The 23,291-nt window shown below is 45.0% G+C and overlaps 1 protein-coding gene across 1 annotated transcript; it reads right to left on the bottom strand.

Annotated features, from left to right (window-relative positions):
• Positions 1-6,617: 6,617 nt before the first annotated feature.
• On the bottom strand, positions 6,618-9,147 carry LOC143831406 (olfactory receptor 13H1-like). Its single transcript, XM_077324401.1, has 2 exons — positions 9,024-9,147; positions 6,618-7,572 (listed from the first exon to the last, which is right to left on the bottom strand). The coding sequence occupies exon 2, from the start codon at positions 7,548-7,550 to the stop codon at positions 6,618-6,620; it is 933 nt and encodes a 310-aa protein (XP_077180516.1). The 5' UTR covers positions 7,551-7,572; positions 9,024-9,147.
• Positions 9,148-23,291: the final 14,144 nt, after the last annotated feature.

Raw genomic sequence — 23,291 nt, 5'->3', positions numbered from 1 at the left:
CAGTTTTCTTGAGCTTTCAACTTTTGAAAAACTTTATTGAGTTCTCTTCTTTTGTACTTATGCATTTCCGAAACCTGAATGTAATGAGGCTGAAGTGCAATTCATGTTGCGGTTTATTAAGGCCATTGGCACCAGAGTACTCAGTGACGTATAAAGACAGAGGTAATTGTGACCATGGCTACAGAGATTAATACTGAATTGATATAATGCCTTTTACATGGGTTCTCTATTTAGATTCCGGTTTTTATTCTTTCCCCTTGGCAAATCTGTATCAAAACGTGGGGATTTTAAGGGTTAGGCTGTTTTTATTATTTTATTGTAAACCACCACAAGTCTTTGAGTGCAGCGGTATATAAGTTAAAGAATGAATGAATGGATAAATAAATACATAAAACGTCTCACGGATTATGAGACGTCTTCAAAGACTGGTTTTTCCATAAAACATAAAAGTACCGAAGCTTTGTGATATTGAGGGGGGGGGGGGGGCTTGATTTTGATTTTTGTTTAATTTCATCATCATCATCTTCCAAGCCACGGTCAAAGTGCTACATTTAAAGAATTGAACTTCTCACATGCATCTTCTTGGGGATGGGAAATAATGTTATTATCTGGTTCAGACGTCTCTCAAGACATTGCCCCTTAAAAGAAACCCGGCATTTGGGTGATATTTCTCTTCCCACTCACCTTATTCGATGTTTTATTGGGGAGGATGGGAAATTGAGAACTACCACCATGTTGTTGGGTTTGTTGTGTCCTTGGACTGTTTTAATGGGATTTTATTGGGGTTTTTAGCATGTATGATTGTAACCCACCAGGAGCCAATGTCAGGAGTGGTGGGAAATATAACAACAACAACAACAACAACAACAACAATATACAGGCTTCCTCGGGAGGTGGTGGGTTCTCCGTCTTTGGAAATTTTTAAACAGAGGCTGGAGAGCCGTCTGACGGAGAGGCTGATTCTGTGAAGGTTCAAGGGGGTGGCAGGTGACAGTGGATGAGCGATAGGGTTGTGAGTGTCCTGCATAGTGCAGGAGGTTGGACTAGATGACCCAGGAGGTCCCTTCCAACTCTATTATTCTATGATTCTATATTACTGTGCCTTTGAAAAGATGTCACAAACTCCTCATCAATCACTATTCTACTCTGCTGTAGCCAAGAGTCGTGTGATACTCCTTCCCTATAAGATTTGTTGTACTGTAATATTATTGTGGAAAGGAAGGCAACATAGAAAGACCTGTTCTCATTGGATTCCGGAAGCTAAGTTGGGTTGGTACTGGAAAGGGAGGCCACCGAGGAAGAATGTGCAGAGGAAGGCGATGGCTAACTTGCTTTCATAGAATCATAGAATCACAGAATCATAGAGTTGGAAAGGGCCATACAGGCCATCTAGTTCAACCCCCTGCTCAACGCAGGATCAGCCCAAGGCATCCTAAACATCCAAGAAAAGTGTGTATCCAACCTTTGCTTGAAGACTGCCGGTGAGAGGGAGTTCACCACCTCCTTAGGCAGCCTATTCCACTGCTGAACTACTCTGACTGCGAAATTTTTTCCACTGATATCTAGCCTATATCGTTGTACTTGTAGTTTAAACCCATTACTGCGTGTCCTCTCCTCTGCAGCCAACAGAAACAGCATCCTGCCCTCCTCCAAGTGACAACCTTTCAAATACTTAAAGAGGGCTATCATGTCCCCTCTCAACCTCCTTTTCTCCAGGCTGAACATTCCCAAGTCCCTCAACCTATCTTCATAGGGCTTGGTCCCTTGGCCCCAGATCATCTTTGGTTCTCACCAACCTTGAAATCCCCTTGCTAAGGTCATCATCAATCAGCTGTGACTTGATGATATAATATTCATCTTACTGCAGGAAAGCCAAGTGGAGAGGAAGTGGAGGAAAGAACATGGTGCATCTTGTGAGAAAGTCAAGTCTCCCAAAGAAAAATTCAGAACCTCAGTGGAAATACCAAGATGTGCGGATCTGGAGATGAACAGCATTGATAACACATATCAGTTTTGCCGAAAATGGGATTTGACTTACCTAGGGAGGTCCCTGAGCACTGGCAGGAATTCTTCAATATCTATTCTTCATATTACAGCAAACAGACCGTCAGAAAGCCTTTCAGACTAGCCTTCTTCTTCAAGGCCAGGGAATGTAACTAAATCCCCTTCTTTACGCCCCCAGTTCGAAATTATTTTTGCAAAGGCTAACCGTTTCAGCTTAAGACTGATATCTTCGAAGAAAGTGGTCAAGAAGTTTTGTTTTCGGCTGGATGGCAAGTGAAGCAGATCAGCTCTCCGGCACCGCCTAGAGCTCCAAAGCAGCAGAATGGAGAATATGGTGAAAAGCGGAAGGTCCTTTTGAGTGAAGCTCTGGGGGAACAATGCCTTATGTGGCACTAAGAAGATCTGCTCTTCATTCTTGTGTAAAGAACAGCTCTGCCCATTCTTGAGTACAGAAGAGGATGATTTTGCAGGTAGCTGGTACCTACCTTTCTCCAAACTGTAGTGTCAGAGCTCCTCCTGGAATAGTACAAAGAAGTAGAACTCCTGGGGAATCCCGTCAAAGGAATACTTAAGATTCGAAGATTAATGACTCTTTCATCTGAAGTAAACTTGAAGAGCACTGTGCAGAATGTGACTGTAAGGAATAGTTGTGTAAACATTACTTTGTGATCCTTTTCATGGATCTCAATCGTTTTCAATAGAAACATGGGCTCCAACTAAAGTTCTTCATGAATATTGGCCTGATTTGTCTTCCTTGAAGCGATGTTCCTGATGCCATGAATTTCCCCAAATTCTGATGCTTATTTAAAATTATTTTATTTATATAATAGAATCTTATGACAGGTGATTTGGGGGTCAAGCAAGTGTGGCAACAGCGTACGAATCACTTATGTCCATCGTTTTTGAAGAATTTTCGCTTGTACTACAGTGTTAGGATAATTATTAGTACGGGTCCTGTATGAAAACTGGGAAAGTGCTTTGTAATATTTTTAGTTAATATTTTATTAGTTCCCTTGGGCTTGATCCAGAAATTACAGCGGGTTCAGAATGCAGCTGCTAGGGCCCTCACTGGAACACCTAGGAGGGCCCACATCCAGCCGGTGCTCAGGCAGCTGCACTGGCTGCCAGTTCTGTCCCAGATCCGGTTCAAGGTTTTGGTTTTGACCTTCAAGGCCATCCACAGTCTGGGCCCTGTATATCTGAGGGACCGCCTGCCGCCCTATGCCCCGTGTAGGGCCTTACGCTCTGCGGATGCGAATCCTTTGGTCATTCCTGGCCCCAGAGAAGCTCGCCTGGCCTTGACCAGAGCCAGGGCCTATTTGGTCCAGGCCCCAACCTGGTGAAATCAACTCCCGGAGGAGCTGCGGGCCCTGCGGGAGCTTTCAGCTTTCCACGGGGCCTGCAAAACGGAGCTCTTCCGCCAGATCTATGGGTGAGGTTGGGTGGTCAGGTAGATTAGGGCCCCTCCTACAGAAGCGGTGCTAGCAAATTCGATCTGCACCCTCTTCCACCCCCCTCGCCTACTTAGATGATTAGGGTATTATTATTATGGGGTCATGTTACCCCTGTGTCTTATGGTTTCATGGTTTTATGTAGTAATCTGTTTTAATTGTTAAGGGTTTTTTTCTGGGTTTTTAACAGAGGTTGAACCCACCACGAGCTTCCGGGGAGTAGTGGGCAATAAATTAAATAATAATAACACTACTACTACTACTACTACTACTACTACTAGTAGTAGTAGTAGTAGTAGTAGTAGTACTACACCTATGCGCCCGTAGGTCACAACGATAAAAACAAAGGGTGATAGCACATTAACGAGGATGGAAACTTGCACATAGAGGTCACTGGCATATTTGTCAGAACATCCCAGTTTGCGGAATGTTTCCGGCTCACACGCAAAATGGTTAATGATATTCTGCCCACAGAAGTAAGTTGGCTGCAACAATGCATTAAACATGGTATTCAGTGAGGAATGGACCACACAGTAAACCACTAAACCACTACAAAGTCTGCGGCTGGAAATCATACCATCAAAGAACGTCATATTGGCTGGCCTCCCTTCTGTTTCCTCCCTCCCCTGAGAAAACATCTATGGGGAGACACACATTGTAGCGTAAAGGGTAATTCCATCCACTAAAGAACAAAACCCTTCTTAATGCCAACTAGTATATATTTTGTGAAAGCTGTAAAATGCTTTCAAATATAATCGGGATTTTAATATCATTGACTGTGTTTCAGAGATTTTTTTTTAATTTAGAAAGATAAAATAGAAAAGGAAAGAAAATACTGCATATTATTATATAATCATCTTTAAACCTCCCCCCGCTCCGGAGGAGCGGTAGGAATAAAGAAGTAAGGGCTGGTGGGGAGGAGTTAGGGCGGGCCCTGTCCGGGATAAAACTCAGAGGGCCCAATCAGGAGCCGCGAAGCCGGCCGGGGAGTTGCCACTCAGAGGAAGAAGCCTTCCCCAGCGGTAAGTCCTCCGGCCGGCTTCCCCTCGCCCAGGGAGCCTTCTGCCGGGCCCTGGGGCAGGCTCGCCTGCCCTTGGGCCCGCCAGAAGGCCACAAAGCCCACTCCCGAAGTCCCGAGCCTTCTGCCAGGCCCTGGAGCAGCCGAGCCTGCTCCTAGGCCTGGCAGTAGGCCGCGTAGCCCACCGCCCCCGAGCCTTCTGCCAGGCCCTGGAGCAGCCGAGCCTGCTCCTAGGCCTGGCAGTTGGCCGCGGAGCCCACCGCCCCCGTCCCGAGCCTTCTGCCAGGCCCTGGAGCAGCCGAGCCTGCTCCTAGGCCTGGCAGTAGGCCGCGGAGCCCACCGCCCCCGTCCCGAGCCTTCTGCCAGGCCCTGGAGCAGCCAAGACTGCCCCTGGGCCCAGCAGAAGGTCCCAAGCCCACTTACCTTACTCTGTTCCTCCCTTCCTCCCAGCATTGCCTTTCTCCTTCCCTTCCTCCCAGCATTCCCTTTGTTTTTCCCTTCCTCCCTTCCTCCCTCTCTTCCATCTGCCTCTTTCAGGCTACCTGTTTCTCTCCCTCTTCTTCTGTCTCTCTCCTTTTCCTCCTTCCTTCGCCCCATCCCTCCACCCACCCATCATGCTAGGGCCCGCTGTATTTTGCCCACAGCGGGCTTAATATCTAGTAGAATCATAAAGTTGGAAGGGGCCATACAGGCTATGTAGTCCCACCCCCTGCTCAACGCAGGATCAGCCCAGAGCATCCTAAAGCATCCAAGAAAAGTGTGTATCCAACCTTTGCTTGAAGACTGCCAGTGAGGGGGAGCTCACCACCTCCTTAGGCAGCCTATTCCACTGCTGAACTACTCTGACTGTGAAAAAAATCTTTCCTGATAATACAAAACTAGTATTTAGAAAAGAAATATTTGTAGAGCTTACATTTCATAATATATATCCTGCTCGGTCAAAACAGCTTTATCAGTGCTGTGGCGAGCCCAAGGTCACCCAGCTGGTTGCTTGTGGAGAAGTGGGGAATCAAACCTGGCTTGCCAGATTAGAAGTCTGCACTGCTAACCACGACACCAAGATGGCTCTCTACATGTTCAAAAGCAATGCCCACATGTTCAGAAACTAAATTGATGACAAAAACCCCAAGTAGCTTTTATTTGGTGATCAGCCGGAAAGCTGAATTCTCTTGGCCATTAACAGATGAAAGAACACAACACAATTTAGCTCCTGGCACACTTTTTAGTAGTAACTGATACAAGGAAGCAGAGAGGCCTTCAGAAAAACGGTCATTGCTCCACCACCCAATCCTAGAATTTATTTGTGTTTCAAAAACGTGCTTGCTTCTCACTCTGGGAATGGGCATTGTCCAGGATTCATAAATAAGGATGCAAATAGGATTCCACCATCAAAATCCAGACCACTGTTCAGAGATCTAGTGCTTCCACAACATTACTTGGCAAAAGGGAATTTTTCATTAGAACCCAGAGATATCAAGAATCCAATTCCTACCATATTCCTTTCAAATGAATATTAGTTAGCTTACAGTTAGAATTATTATTGTCCCAGAACCTGTGGTCATCGCTAAAATTTCATGCCCATTTTGTACAATATAATATAGTGGCTGCTTCAGATCAGATTAATGGCCATTACGGATGTCAATTGTGTGCAGGAAATAACCGGAATCTCAACAACTGATTAATACTTGTCTACGTTTCTGCCCGGCAAGGAATCGGTGCTGGCAGGTTTTTCCAGCGCACATGGCAAACTATGAATGTCTTGGTCATCATATCAGACAATGTTTTTGTATGAAAAGGTTTCCATAACAAAAAGTGGAGAATATAGTTGTAAAGGTAAAGGTATCCCTTGTGCGAGCACCGAGTCATGTCTGACCCTTGGAGTGACGCCCTCCAGCATTTTCATGGCAGACTCAATACAGGGTGGCCTTGCCAGTGCCTTCCCCAGTCATTACCGTTTACCCCCCAGCAAGCTGGGTACTCATTTTACCGACCTCAGAAGGATGGAAGGCTGAGTCAACTTTGAGCCGGCTGCTGGGATCGAACTCCCAACCTCATGGGCATTGCTTCAGACAGCATTTCTACTGCTTACCACTCTGCACCACAAGAGGCTCTTGTGTAGCTGTGTAGTTGTAGTGCGCTCATTTTTATTCTGACTTTTCCCTACCAAACACTCTCCAGAAAGCTCCCTTCACATCCCTGTTTCTCAAGCTGTAGATCAGGGGGTTGAGCGTGGGAGTTAAGGCGCCATACAGTAAAGCTATGACCTTCTCTTTATCTGAGATGGATTTCTGTTGGGGCTTCAAGTACATAATTATGATGGTACCATAAAAGACACCGACCACAGTGAGGTGAGAACTACAGGTGGAGAAAGCCTTTTTGCGACCCTGGGTGGAGCGAATGCGCAGGATTGCTAAGCCTATCCGCCCGTAGGTTACAACAATAAAACCAAAGGGTGATACTACGACAACAAGGGTGGAGAGTTGCACGTAGAGCTCACTGATGTGAGTGTCCGAGCAGGCCAGTTTGAGGAACGATTGCAGCTCGCACCCAAAATGATCAATGATCTTTTGTCCACAGAAGTCAGTTGGCTGCAACAGTATGTTGATCAACATGTTCAGTAAAGAAAGGCTCATGCATAAAGAAATTAAACTGCTACAAAATCTCCAGCTCATGATCTGCATGTAGTGGAGGGGCTGGCATATTGCTACGGAACGGTCGTAGGCCATGACCGCCAGAAGAAGACATTCCGTTGCAACGAATAAGAGACCAACGTACATCTGAACCAGGCATCTGTAGAAGGAGATGGTGGGCATGTAAAAGAAGCAGTGGACCAGGATTTCAGGGAGTACATTGTTGGAAATGATGAGGTCTACCGAGGAGAGGACGCAAAGAAAGAAATACATGGGAGAATGAAGGTGAGAGTCCGCAATGATCAAGATGACCATGAGCCCATTCCCAAAAGTGCTTATGAGGTACACCACTGAGAAAAATGAAAACAACACAGCCTGGGCTTGCGGGTGTCCCGATAAACCAACCAAGATGAATTCAGTCACTGTGGTCTCATTTGGAGTTCCCATGATGTCCTCTGCCTTATTCCTTCTGCAGGCAAAAGAGAATGGGAAGGGTTATCAGTGGCACTGGCAGAGTTTTCATGAGCTTTCAAATTCTGAAATACTTTATTGAGATCTGTTCTTTTGTATCTACATCTTTCCTAAAATCCAGGATACTTGAAAGCCCACTGAACTTAATGAGTGTAATTAATTTTGTTGTTTTTTGAGGTCTTTGGTATAGGTGACTTCAGCAACGTGTAAAGCACAGACTTAATTCTGGCCATGACAACAAAGGTTAATACTGAATCCTCCTAGAGACTCCCAGAAGCACCGGCTGGCCATTTCGTTGACTAGAAGTCAATTGATCCTAGTCTAATACATTGTCGGTTTTGTAGTAATTATGGTTTTTATAATGTTTTTAATGTAATTAAGATGTATTTTAACTGTGCTACTAGCCACCCTGAGATGCTGAGGGTCAAGATATAAATCAAATGTATTTAATAACGGGCACTAGATTGGGGCGGGGGGTGGAAGAACTCTGAGGATAGCCTCAGAGACCTTGGGGTACTTCTGGGTGTGAACAAGACCTTGGGGTACTTGTGGATTGTAAACTAAACATGAGCAGGCAGTGTGATAGAGCGGTAAAAAAGGCAAAGACCATTTTGGGCTGTATCAACAGGGGCATCACATCAAAATCACAAGATGTCATGGTCCCATTGTATACGGCACTGGTCAGACCACACCTGGAGTACTGTGTGCAGTTCTGGAGGCCTCACTTCAAGAAGGACGTGGATAAAATTGAAAGGGTACAGAGGAGAGTGACGAGGATGATCTGGGGCCAAGGGACCAAGCCCTATGAAGATAGGTTGAGGGCAATGTTCAGCCTGGAGAAAAGGAGGTTGATAGGGGACATGATAGCCCTCTTTAAGTATTTGAAAGGTTGTCATTTAGAGGAGGGCAGGATGCTGTTTCCGTTGGCTGCAGAGGAAAGGATGCACAGTAATGGGTTTAAACTACAAGTACAACGATATAGGCTAGATATCAGGGGGGGAATTTCACAGTCAGAGTAGTTCAGCAGTGGAATAGGCTGCCTAAGGAGGTGGTGAGCTTCCCCTCTTTTCTTGGATGCTTTAGGATGCTTTGGGCTGATCCTGCTTTGAGCAGGGGGTTGTACTAGATGGCCTGTATGGACCTTTCCAATGGTATAATTCTATGATTCTATGAATAATAATACATATAACTTTTACATTGCTTCTGTGTTTAGATTCAGATCGTACTCACTCGCTATGAGAAATCTATATCAAAATGAGTCACGGATTGTGAAACCTCTTCAAGGACTCATGTTTCTATAGTTGAAACATTTTTTTTGGGGGGGGGAATACCTCCTCGTTGGCCAATGGAAATCAGGATCAAAATTCAGAGTGCCAAAGCAAGTATCAAGCTGGAGATGAACAGCATTTATATTCATATTACCTTTGTCAGTAATGGGGTTTTACTTACCTGGAAAGGTCCACAGACCGTAAACGGGGATTCTTCCATTTACATTCTTCATTCCCTGCTACAGCAAACAGACTGCAAGGAAGCCTGTCATGCAAGCTGCTTAGCTTTCCTCTTCACAGCTAGAAAATAAGACTAAATCTAGTCCTCTTCCACGAGTACATCCCCAATTTGAAATTTATTTGCCGAGGCAAAAGCTTACACTAACTGTTTCAGTCTCGGACTGGGGTCCAGAGGTTTTGTGTTTGGCCGGATGGCAAGGGAAGCTGATCCAAGCCTGCTAGAGCTTCCAGGACGTAGAACAAAGATGAGGGTGAAAGGCTATATTTCTTTTTGTGGAAGACATTAAGGGATCAGGTCTTCATTCTTGTGGAAAGAACACCTCTGCCTGTTCCTAGATATAGAAGATGTTGATTTTGCAGGTACCTGGTTACTGACCGTTCTAAAAATTGTCATATTAGTGGTCCTCCTGGAATAGTACACAAACGTCAAAGACAGGACTCTTGGGGAATCACTTTGAACGAATACTTTAGACAAAGATTAATTACTTGTTCAACACTATGGGGAATATGGATGTGAGGAACAGTTGGGTAAACAACCCATTTCTCACTGTAATCCTTTGCAATGTCCTCAATCTTTATTTAGCGATGGGCACAAAGCCATGACTTTTGGCCCGTTCCAGTTCATGATTTGAAGCGCTACCATGAACTCTCATGAATTTTGATCCATCTTGTGGTGGTTCGTGGCAGTTTCTGAAGAGTAGAAAGCAGGGGTTGAAAGCCACATAAACCCCTGCTTTCTGCTGTTCAGGGAAAATGGCTGAGTGGCAGGAACTCCCTGTCAGTTAGCTGTTGGGTTTAAATAGCTCAGAGTAATGTTATACCCTGCTTTCCGCTGGCCACAGGTTTTTGGATGGGAAGCATTTTACTCCCCGCTTTCTGCAGATCGTTTTTCCTGGCCAGCGAGATAAAAGGGAGCCCTGACCTGCATAGGCCAAGGAGGCCCAATCCTGTCATATCTCAGAAGCTAAGCATGACTGACCCTGGCTAGAAACCTCCAAGGATTTAGATGGAGTTTCTATAAGGAATACTTGGGGTCATGACACAGAGGCAGGCAATAGCAAACCACCTCTGAAAGTCCCTTGTTTGGCTGCCAGACAATCTGTTGATTTTTTTGCCTTCCATCATGTCCACCAAAGATGAAAACAGTTCCATCATTTTATTTGCATTTCCAAAAGATATTAGACGTATTTTTTTTTTTACATTATAGATAACCTTTCGGGTAATATCAATGATGCATCAGGTCATAAAAGTTCTGAAAGTTAGAGCATAATGTAAATTTTAGACCCTTCCACACATTTTCCCTCTGTTTCATTTGTAACTCATGTCCAACATTTGCTGGGCTAGAAGCCACTGCTCTTAACCACTATATCACTACACTGTCGGTGCTATTAGCAGATGAAATAATAAAACATAATTTCAGATCCTGATGCTCTTATTTGCTGTTTTTTCAACACTGGTACAAGGAAGCACAGTGTCCTTCAGAAAGAAGTCATGACTCCACCCCCCAATCCTAGAACATATTCCTGTTCCAAATACTTCCTTCTAACTCATATACTGTCTTGCAGAATGGGATTCCAACACCAAAATACAGATCAGTTTCTGGGATCCATTGATCGCATGAAATTATTTACCACATGGGAACTTTGAATAGAACCTAGAATCCAATTACTTCCTTTCCAAGCTGATATTATTGAACATTGACTGACAATTAGAATTATGCTTGTCCAGGAACTGATTTCATTGCTATAATTTCATGTCCATTTTGTCGAATGTATAATGATGACTTCACACCGGATCGTGCAAGCCAGTTGTGTGAAGGAAATAGCTGGAATCTCAACAAATGATATATACTTTTCTGTGGGGTGGCCATCAAATCTGATGTTATTGTATAACAAGGCACAGATCTCTTGGACATCCCTGGCCCTAAGGAAGCACAATTGACCTTGACCAGGGCAAGGTCCTTTTTGGTCCTGCCCCCAACCTGGTGCAATGAGCTCCTGGGATAGCTGAGGGTTCTGATGGAGCTGTCAAAATGGAGCTCTTCCGCTAGGTCTTTAGTTGAGGCCAGTGCTGTTGCTAGGAATATCATGGCCCCTCCACGTATTCACTTCTATGGAGGTCTAGGGAATTTTAGGCCACCAATCTTCCGTGGTGATAGGGGGCTTAAAGCCCTGGGTTTAATAAGATTTATATGAGGATTTTATGGTGGGGGGGCTTATGTTGGAGGCAGCCACTAGTCTTTGGAAAGTAGCAAGATATAAGTTCAATGAAGAAGAAGAAGAAGAAGAAGAAGAAGAAGAAGAAGTGTATATTGTTGTATAGTTCTTATTTTGATATCTTCCTACCAAAGGGTTATAACATGTGAAGAAGAAGGGGGAAGAAACTTCAAGGAAGTTAATTACAGGGACAAGGAATCAGTACAACTTCTTGAATAGTCCATTAACCCAAGTGATAAGATGGCATTTACCTATCCATTACTACCATTTGGACATTCTTTTCGATCTTATTCTAGTTGAAGAAATGTAAAGGAATTTTGCTACCATGTTAGAAATAAGAGAATCTTTATCCCTTAGCAAAAATTTAACGAGAGTGTCACGATTCTGGGAGGACAGAGATGAATGTCTAGTGTAATGGGATAGTAAAGGTAAAGGTATCCCCTGTGCAAGCACCGAGTCACATCTGACCCTTGGGGTGACGCCCTCCAGCGTTTTCATGGCAGACTCAATACGGGGTGGTTTGCCAGTGCCTTCCCCAGTCATTACCGTTTACCCCCCAGCAAGCTGGATGCTCATTTTACCGACCTCAGAAGGATGGAAGGCTGAGTCAACCTTGAGCCGGCTGCTGGGATTGAACTCCCAGCCTCATGGGCAAACCTTTCAGACGGCTGCCTTACCACTCTGCGCCACAAGAGGCTCTTATAGTAAAGGTAGGATTGGATATTTTGGATGCTTTCATAAAAAGGACAATACAGTAAAATATGTGAAATTGTCTTCAGTCGGGCATTATCACAGGGGCATAAACTTAGCTCCAGCGGACAATTGAGATTAGGCCGCCAATCTTCTATGGTGATAGGGGATTTAAAACCCTAGGTTTAATAAGATTTATGTGAGGATTTTAGGGGGGAGGGGTGGGGGTTATGTTGGAGGCAGCCACTAGTCTTTGGAAAGTAGCAAGATATAAGTTCACTGAAGAAGAACAACAACAACAAGAAGAAGAAGAACAAGAAGAAGAATAGTATATTGTTGTCTAGTTCTTAATCTGATATCTTCCTACCAAACACGCTACTGAAAGCTCTCTTCACATCCCTGTTCCTTAAACTGTAGATCAGGGGGTTGAGCATAGAGGTTAAGACACCATACAGTAAAGCTATGACCTTATCTTGATCTAAGGAAGATTTATGCTGTGGCCTCAAGTACATGATTATGATTGTACCATAGAAGATAGTGACCACGGTGAGGTGAGAACTACAGGTGGAGAAAGCTTTCTTGCGACCCTGAGTGGAGCGAATGCCCAGGACAGCGGAGCCTATGCGCCCGTAGGTTAAAGCAATAAAACCAAAGGGCGATACTACGAGAATGAGAGTGGAGAGTTGCACATAGAGCTCACTGATACGAGTGTCCGAGCAGGCCAGTTTGAGGAACGATTGCAGCTCGCACCCAAAATGATCAATGACCTTTCGTCCACAGAAGTCGGTTGGCTGCAACAGTATGTTGATCAAGGTATTCAGTAAGGCAAGACTCACACATAAAGACACTAAACCACTGCAAAATCTCCAGCTCATGATCTGCGTATAGTGGAGTGGCCGGCATATCGCCGCAAAGCGGTCGTAGGCCATGACGGCCAGAAGGACGCATTCCATTACAACGAATAAGAGTCCAACGTACATCTGAACCAGGCATCTGTAGAAGGAGATGGTGGGCATGTAAAAGAAGCAGTTGATCAGGATTTCAGGAAGGGCGTTGTTGGAGATGACGAGATCAACTGAGCAGAGGGTGCCAAGAAAGAAATACATGGGTGAATGAAGGTGAGAGTCCGCAATGATCAAGACGACCATGAGGCCATTCCCAAAAGTGCTTATGAGGTAGGCCACCGAGAAAATTGAAAACAACACAGCCTGGGCTTGCGGGTGGCCAGAGAACCCGATCAAGATGAATTCAGTCACTGTTGTTTGATTTGGAGTCCCCATAACCTTCTCTGCCGTGTTCCATCTGCAGGGGGGAAAGAGAATAGGGTGGTTTATAAATGTCACTGGTAGAGTTGCCAGCAGCTTTAAATTTTTCAAAGTATATTCTTGTGTTCTGTTCTTTTGTAGCCATGTATTTCCTAAACTCTGGTATGCTGTAATTAATGTAATTAATACAGAACTTGGCTGGTATGAAGCATGTGGAGATATTGAAATTTCTTTACTATATGACTTTGCCTTTGATCAGATGTTGGGGAAAATGCGCTTTGCACATTGATTCCTGTTCTATTCTGCTTCAGCCAAGAGTTGTGTGACACTCTTCACTATAAGACTTATTGTACTAATGTCTCCTCCTCATTTGCTGCCTGTGGTGTTTGGCCTTTCCTATCTCCACTACGAGCAGCAAACCTGGACAGTTCCCGTCATCTCTAGCGACAGCTTCATCAGTCTTTTAAGGCATCCAGAGGAGGGCAACAAAGATGGTGAGGGGTTTGGAGACCGAGACGCATGAAGACCGAGACGCATGTTCCTGACAGTTAGAGCGGTTTCTCAGTGGAACAGGCTTTCTTGGGAGGTGGTGAGTTCTCCATCTTTGGAAATTTTAAAGCAGAGGCTGGGCAGCCATCTGATGGAGAGGCTGATTCTGTTAAGGTTCAAGGAGGTGGCAAGTGACAGGGGATGAGTGATAGGGTTGTGAGTGTCCTGCATAGTGCAGGGAATTCGACTAGATGACCCATGAGGTCCCTTCCAACTCTATGATTCTATGCATCAGTCCCAAAGGTAGAGCTGTTAATGGGAAGCAGGAGGAAAAGGCTGCTGTCCCAGACCAGTTTTGAAATGGTGCTGAGAAAGAAGGTGTGAGTTGGATGCGTTACTGGCTGCATGCAAAGTCTCACAAATAAACATGATTCAGAGGTTAAAGCAAATTTGATCACAGAAAGATCCTCTAGTTTTCTAGTGGAACTTTGGGTTATATGTAAACCACCCTGAGCCATAGGGAAGGTGCCATGAACCCCTAGTTCCTGTCCCATATCTTTTGCCCCCTTTGAGGTTCACTTCATAGCTTTGTGCTCCCAGATCATCCGCAGAGTTGTGGCACCTTCCTAGGCCTGCTCAAGAGTACCCCTCCCACCTCCTTCTGCATTTCAAAGGCTCATCCTGTGTTTACTTCCTTATCTCTTCTTCCAAGGCTGTCCTCACTGGGAACTCAGTCTAAACGCCAGATGGCCGGATGGGGTGTTTTGGCACCTTGTAGATCAGAGGACATTATTGCTCTTTCTGTGTGAATCAATGTTCCTGCCAAGTGTGGCCTCTATGCCCCCCTCCCCAAGTCAAGGTATATATGCTATTCACCCGCTGTCCCAGGGTCTATGCCAAGATTCCTGTCTAAGAGCTTTTGCAATGTGCTGATCCCTGTCCTGATTATCCAGGACTTAAAGCTTCAACCTGAAGCCCGGGAGTGATGTCTGTTGGGCAAATCTGCTGGGTCTCAACCGCTTGGCTCCTGACAGAAAGGCACGATAAAAATCTAATAAATAAATAAATAACTCAGAGCCCCAAAGCATATCTCAAGCTGCATGGCTGTGAGAATGAACAGCATTTATCCACATACTACTTGTATCGGTAACGGGATTTCACTTACCTAATGAGGTGATGTGCGGGGATTCAGTATGTATTCTTCATTCCATACTAGAGCAAACAGACTGCAAGGAAACCTTTCATGCATACAGCCTGACCTTCCTCCTCAAGGCCAGGGAATTCAACTCAGCTAAAGCTAGTACTCTTCTGTGAGCACACCCCCAGTTGAAAGGCTCAGGCCAAAAGCTTACATGCGAAGTGCTTCAGCCTAAGACTGTTGACTGAGAGGAGTGAGGTCCAGAAGTTTTGCGTATGGCTGGATGGCCACTGAGGCTGATGAGCTCTCCAGAATTACACATAGCTTCCATGGAGTAGAGTGACAAAAGTGGCAGAAAGGTGAAGACCCTTTCCACCAAGGCTCTAGCAAAAATGCCTTAGGTGGAACATATTAAGAGAGCTGCTCTTCATTTTTGCGTAAACAATAGCTCTGCCCTTTCCTAGATCTAGAAGATGATGATTTTGCAGGTGCTTGGGTACCTACTGTAAAACTTGTTGTATCAGAGGTCCTCCTGGAATAGTACACAGAAGTCTAGGACAGAACTCTTGAGGAATCACTTCGAATGAATAATTTAGACAAAGATTAATTACTCCTTCATCTGATTTAAGAACACTATGGGGAATCTGGATGCAAGGAACAGTTGGGTAAACATCACAATTCTCATTGTAATCCTTTACAGTAACCTCAATCATTATTTAGCGATGGGCACAAAGCCACTCCCGAATTAAAGTTCACCATGTATTTTGGCCGATTCCAGTCCATGATTTGAACAGCTGCCATGAAGTCTCATGAATTTTGATCCATCTTGTAGTGGTTCATGATAGTTTCTGAAGAGTAGAAAGCAGGGGTTGAAAGCCACATAAACCCCTGCTTTCTGCTGCTCAGGGAAAATGGCTGAGTGGCAGGAACTCCCTGTCAGTCAGCTGTTGGGTTTAAATGCACCTATTTTCCACGGGCCACAGGTTTTTGGTTGGGAAGCATTTTACTCCCTGCTTTCTGTAGATCATTTTTCATGGCCAGATATATAAAAGGGAGCCCTGACCTCCATAGTCAGGTCAGTTCTGCAGACAGTTCGGAAAAAGACTCAACAGTGTAGAGCGAGACAGTTCTCTGGGCCTTTGGAGCTCCAGAATAGATTTCAGGCCCTTGCAGAGGAGGTGCAAGGGTCAACGAGGGAAGAGGTCCCAAAACAAAGTCTAAGACAAAGGAAAGAGGCCACTGGGATAGAAGGAAATGGAGTTGAGAAGAAAAAAAAGGAGAGTACTGGGGGGCTTTCCGCACCGGGATCCATGTAGCAAATTATTTGCTGAACGAAAAATCGCCATTTAAAATAGTGGAATTCGTCATTATGCATACCTGCCTTTGTAGTGGAATCCAGTTGCGTTTCTATCGTTTCCCACAGGCTTCCGGTCTCGGCAAAAATCGCTAGAAAGGAAGCGCTATTGCCGATCTCGTCCCGCCCCTGGCCGTCAAGCAGCCAATGGGCGGCCGTTAGCATGCTCCCAAACAACCCCTTTCCCTTTAAGAAAGGTTTAAAAAAAAAAACACACACACACCCGTTGCAACGAATATGCGTTGCTTCGTTGCAACGGAGAGACCCATCCAGCTGGCAGGTGTGTTTGAGCTTCCGATTCATCATTGCCACGCTCCCCCCGAGTGAAAAAAAAAATCCCCCCCTCACGGGCGCAATTTTCGGCCGAAAACAGTGTGAAAAATAAAGGTAAAATACATCAGCAAACGGGCTTCTGCGTTGCTTGTGCTTAGTGACTGTAAACAGCTCTGGGGCGGAACTGCAGCCGGGCAAGCTTCACTGGCTAAACGGAGGCTCGCCGGTGCGTTGATCTCCGCTCGCTCGGAGAAAAAACAATGGCGATCGCTTTGCCGGAAGATCAGAGGAGAGAGTGGCTGTGCCCGACCCCCTAATCCGAGAGTTGTGTTGCTTGCCAGGGGCGAAAATTAAAGACGTTTCGGAACAGCTGCCCAAACTCCTCAAATCTACGGATCGCTACCCATTTGTGATGGTCCATGTGGGAACGAATGACATGTCCCTGAATACCATCGCTCCTATTAAAAAGACTATCAAGATCTGGGGAGGAAGCTCAAGCAAATGGGGACACAAGTGGTATTCTCTTCAATCTTGCCTGTCAAAGGAAGAGGAATGCGTCGGGAGAGGAAGATAATGGAGGTGAATCAGTGGCTGCGTAGTTGGTGCTGGCAGGAGAGATTTGGTTTCTGGGACTATGGGATAGGCTTTCTTGAGGAAGGCCTACTAGCACCTGATGGAATGCATTTATCAAAGCTGGGGAAGAATGTGTTTGGCAGGAACCTGAGGAGATTCATCAGGAGAGCTTTAAACTGAAGCCACAAGGGGAAGGAGACGATCAACATAGGGAGTGTAAGGAAGGAGAACAATCGGGGTCAGCCCAACCGGCAAGGCCAGCTCATAGGGAACCAAAAGTAAAAGGATTCAGATGTCTTTATACTAACACCCGAAGCATGGGCAATAAGAAGGAAGAGCTGGCACTTTTCATGCTGATGGAAAGGTATGATCTAGTAGGCATCACAGAAACTTGGTGGAATGATTCTCATGACTGGAATGTAATGGTGGATGGATATGAACTGTTCAGAAAAAACAGAATAGATCAAAGAGGTGGAGAAGTGGCACTGTATGTGAGGAAAAAGCTTACCTGTCAGGAAATTCTAGTGAAGTAGAGCATATCTACAGTGGAAAGCATCTGGGTGAAAATAAGCGAGCGGAAAACAAACAGTGTGGTGGTTGGTGTCTGCTACCGACCGCCTGACCAATGAGAGGATGTGGATGCTGCACTTTGTGAGCGAGCTTGAGAAAATATCCAAATGGCAGGACCTTGTCATCATGGGTGACTTCAATTTCCCAGATGTGTGCTGGGAAACAAACTCTGCGAAGCGTCCTCAGTCATGCAAGTTTCTGACCTGCCTGGCTGACAATTTCATTTATCAAATGGTAGATGAACCCACAAGAGGTTCAGCCATACTGGACTTAATACTGACCAACAGGCAAGAGTTGGTGGATGAGGTGAAGGAGGTGGGGACCCTAGGGGGAAGTGACCATGTCCTCATAGAATGAGATGGGAAGCCAAGGAAGCTTGTAGCCAGACGCGGATGTTGGATTTTCGTAGGGCAAACTTTAATAAACTCAGAGACATGATGAGTGTGATACCATGGACGAGAATGCTGGAAGGGAAGGGAGCATGTGAAGGGTGGGCGCTACTCAAACAAGAGCTATTGCATGCTCAATCAATGACTATCCCAGAAAGACGAAAACAATGCAGGAGCTCTAAGAAGCCTAACTGGAGGAACAGAGAACTTCAAGAGGAACTAAGAAAGAAAAGGAAAATGTTCAGGAAATGGAGGGAAGGGCAGAGCTCTAAAAAAGAGTACCTACAGGTTACTAGGCACTGTGGATCAATCATCAGAAAAGCCAAAGCTGAGAGTGACCTAAGATTGGCCAGGGAAGCCCACTGTAACAAGAAAAGATTTTTCAGTTATGTGAGGAGCAAACGTAAAGTAAAGGAGGCAATAGGCCGACTGTTGGGTGCGGATGGACAAACTTTAACGGATGATGCAGAGAAAGCAGAAAGGCTTAGTGCCTGTTTTACATCTGTTTTTTTCCCACAGGTCAAAGGGTTTAGGCACATCTAGAGGTGGCAGTAGCCAAAGGATAGTGTCTGGGTGGCAGGTTAACATGGATAGAGAGGTTATCGAGAGGCATTTAGCTGCACTGGATGAGTTCATCCCCTGGGCGGGATGAAATGCACCCGAGAGTGCTCAAAGAACGTTCCAGAGAAATTGAACAGCCCTTGTCCATCATCTTTGGGACCTCTTTAAGGACTGGAGATGTCCCGGAGGACTGGAAGAGAGCAAACGTTATTTCGATCTTCAAAAAAGGGAGGAAGGATGACCCGGGAAACTATAGACCAGTGAGTCTGACCTCTGTTGTAGGGAAGATAATGGAGCAGATATTAAAGGGAGCGATCTGCAAACATCTGGAGGACAATTTGGTGATCCAAGGAAGTCAGCATGGATTTGTCTCCAACAGGTCCTGCCAGACCATCCTGGTTTCCTTTTTTGACCAAGTAACAGTTTTGCTGGATCGTGGAAATTCGGTTGATGTCATTTACCGTATTTGCCGGCGTATAAGACGACTGGGCGTATAAGACGACCCCCCAACATTTCCACTCAAAATACAGTACTATGGGCCACTATGGGCAGCTATGTCTATCCCAACTGAAGTGCACCCAGCGTATAAGACGACCCCCCCATTTGGAGGCATGTTTCTCAGGGGGAGAAAGTAGTCTTATACGCCAGCAAATACTGTACTTGGATTTTAGTAAAGCTTTTGACAAGGTTCCCCATGATGTTCTGATGGATGAGTTGAAGGACTGCAATCTGGATTTTCAGATCGTTAGGTGGACAGGGAATTGGTTAGAGAACCGCACTCAAAGAGTTGTTGTCAATGATGTTTCATCAGGCTGGAGAGAGGTGAGTAGCAGGGTACCTCAGGGCTCGGTGCTCGGCCCGGTACTTTTTAACATATTTATTAATGATCTAGATGAGGGGGTGGAGGGACTACTCATCAAGTTTGCAGATGACACCAAATTGGGAGGACTGGCAAATACTCCAGAAGATAGAGACAGAGTTCAACGAGATCTGAACACAATGGAAAAATGGACAAATGAGAACAAGATGCAATTTAATAAAGATAAGCGTAAAGTTCTGCATCTGGGTCAGAAAAATGAAAAGCATGCCTACTGGATGGGGGGATACGCTTCTAGGTAACACTGTGTGTGAACGAGACCTTGGGGTACTTGTGGATTGTAAGCTAAACGAGCAGGCAGAGTGATGCACCGGTAAAAAAGGCGAATGCCATTTTGGGCTGTATTAACAGGAGCATCACATCAAAATCACAAGATGTCATAGGCCCATTGTATACCGCACTGGTCAGACCACATCTGGAGAACTGTGTGCAGTTCTGGAGGCCTCACTTCAAGAAGGACATAGATAAAATTGAAAGGGTATAGAGGAGAGCGACGAAGGTGATCTGGGGCCAAGGGACCAAGCCCTATAAAGATAGGTTGAGGGACTTGGGAATGTTTAGCCTGGAGAAAAGGAGGTTGAGAGGGGACATGATAGCCCTCTTTAAGTATTTGAAAGGTTGTCACTTAGAGGAGGGCAGGATGCTGTTTCTGTTGGCTGCAGAGGAGAGGACACGCAGTAATGTGTTTAAACTTCAAGTACAACGATATAGGCTAGATATCAGGAAAAAAAATTTCACAGTCAGAGTAGTTCAGCAGTGGAATAGGCTGCCTAAGGAGGTGGTGAGCTCCCCCTCACTGGCAATCTTCAAGCAAAGGTTGGATACACACTTTTCTTGGATGCTTTAGGATGCTTAGGGCTGATCCTGCGTTGAGCAGGGGGTTGGACTAGATGGCCTGTATGTCCCCTTCCAACTCTATGATTCTATGATTCTATGATTCTATAGTCCAAGGAAGCCCAATCCTGTCATTTTTCATGGCCAGGTATATAAAAGGGAGCCCTGACCTGCATAGTCCAAGGAACCCGAATCCTGTCAGATCTCAGAAGCTAAGCACGGCTGATTCTGACTACAAACCTCCAAGGGTTTAGATGGAGTTTCTCTAAGGAATACTTGGGGTCATGACACATAGGCAGGCAATAGCAAACCACCTCTGAAAGTCCCTTGTTTGGCTGCCAGACAATCTGTGGATTTTTTGCCTTCCATCATGTCCACCAATGATGAAAAAAGTTCCTTCATTTTATTCGCATTTCCAAAAGATATTAGACATTTTTTTTACATTTTAAATAACCTTTCAGGCAATAAATATCAATGATGCATCATGGCATAAAAGTTCTCCTTAAAGTTAGAACATAATGTAAATTTTAGATCCTTGCACACATTTTCCTACTGTTTCATTTGTAAATCATGTCCAACATTTGCTGCGTTTGAAGCCACTGCTCTTAACCACTATATCACTACACTGTCGATGCTATTAGCAGATGAAAGAATAAAATATAATTTTAGATCCTGACGCTCTTATTTATTGTTATCTCAACACTGATACAAGGAAGCACAGTGTCCTTCAGAAAGTCATGACTCCACCCCCCAATCCTAGAACATATACCTGTTCCCCAGACTTGCTTCTAACTCATATACCGTCTTGCAGGATGGGATTCCAATACCAAAATACAGATCAGTTTCTGGGATCCATTGATCACATGAAATTATTTACCACATGGGAACTTTGACTAGGATGTAGAATCCAATTCTTACCCTACTTCCTTTCCAAGCCAATATTATTGAACATTGACTCATGATTCGAATAATGCTTGTCTATGAACTGATTTCATTGCTATAATTTCATGTCCATTTTGTCGAATATATAATGATGACTTCACATCAGATTAATTTCCATTGTGCAAGCCATGTGCAGGAAATAGCTGGAATCTCAACAAACAATAAATACTTCTGTATGTGGTGGTCATCACATCTGGTATTATTGTATCACCAGGCATTAATCTCTTGGAGGCCCTTGGCCCTAAGGAAGCACAACTGGCCTCGACCAGGGCCAAGGCCTTTTCGGTCCTGCCCCCAACCTGGTGGAATGAGCTCCTGGGAGAGCTGAGGGACCCAATAGAGCTGTCAAAGTTCCACAGGACCTACAAATTGAGCTCTTCTGCCAGGTCTTTGGTTGAGACCAGTGCTGTTGCTAGGAATATCATGGCTCCGCCTCAGATTGACTTCTTGGGATGTCTGCTCAGGGGAGAGATTTTCAGGCCGCCAATCTTCTGTGGTGATAGGAGTTTAATAAGATTTATGTGAGTATTTTATGGGGGGGGGGGTGTTATGTTGGAGGCAGCCACTAGTCCTTGGAAAGCAGCAAAATCTAAGTTCAATGAAGAAGAAGAAGAAGAAGAAGAAGAAGAAGAAGAAGAAGAAGAAGAAGAAGAAGAAGAAGAATTATATATTGTTGTATAGTTCTTATTCTGATATTTTCCTAACAAACACGCTACTGAAAGCTCTCTTCACATCCCTGTTCCTTAAACTGTAGATCAGGGGGTTGAGCATAGAGGTTAAGACACCATACAGTAAAGATATGACCTTATCTTGGTCTGAGGAAGATTTAGGTTGTGGCCACAAGTACATGATTATGATTGTACCATAGAAGATAGTGACCACGGTGAGGTGAGAACTACAGGTGGAGAAAGCTTTCTTGCGACCCTGAGTGGAGCGAATGCCCAGGACAGCTGAGCCTATGCGCCCGTAGGTTAAAGCAATAAAACCAAAGGGCGATACTACGAGAATGAGAGTGGAGAGTTGCACATAGAGCTCACTGATACGAGTGTCCGAGCAGGCCAGTTTGAGGAACGATTGCAGCTCACATGTCAGATGGTTAATGACATTTCGTCCACAGAAGTCAGTTGGCTGCAACAGTATGTTGATCAACATATTCAGTAAGGCAAGACTCACACATAAAGACACTAAACCACTACAAAATCTCCAGCTCATGATCTGCGTATAGTGGAGTGGCCGGCATATTGCTGCAAAGCGGTCATAGGCCATGACGGCCAGAAGGACGCATTCCATTACAACGAATAAGAGACCAACATACATCTGAACCAGGCATCTGTAGAAGGAGATGGTGGGCATGTAAAAGAAGCAGTTGACCAGGGCTTCCGGAAGGGCATTGTTGGAAATGACGAGATCAACTGAGCAGAGGGTGCCAAGAAAGAAATACATGGGCGTATGAAGGTGGGAGTCCGCAATGATCAAGATGACCATGAGCCCATTCCCAAAAGTGCTTATGAGGTAGGCCACCGAGAAGAATGAAAACAACACAGCCTGGGTTTGCGGGTGGCCAGAGAACCCGATCAAGATGAATTCAGTCACTATTTGATTTGGAGTCCCCATAACCTTCTCTGCCTTGTTCCGTCTGCAGGGGGGAAAGAGAATAGGGTGGTTTATAAATGTCACTGGTAGAGTTGCCAGCAGCTCTAAAATTTTCAAAGTATATTCTTGAGTTCTGTTTTTTTGTAGCTATGTATTTCCTAAAATCTGGTATGCTGTAATTAATGTAATTAATACAGAACTTGGCTGGAATGAAGCATGTGTACATATTGAAATTTCTTTACTATATAACTTTGTCTTTGATCAGATGTTGGGGGAAATGCGCTTTGCACATTGATCCCTGTTCTATTCTGCTTCAGCCAAGAGTTGTGTGACACTCTTCACTATAAGACTTATTGTACTAATGTCTCCTCCTCATTTGCTGCCTCTGGTGTTCGGCCTTTCCTATCTCCACTTCAAGCAGCAAATCTGGACAGTTCCCGTCATC

This window comes from Paroedura picta, chromosome 3 (assembly GCF_049243985.1).
Source record: "Paroedura picta isolate Pp20150507F chromosome 3, Ppicta_v3.0, whole genome shotgun sequence".
NCBI lineage: Eukaryota > Metazoa > Chordata > Lepidosauria > Squamata > Gekkonidae > Paroedura > Paroedura picta.
The sequence above is the reverse complement of the archived record's forward strand: the minus strand, read 5'-3'. Positions and strand labels throughout refer to the sequence as shown.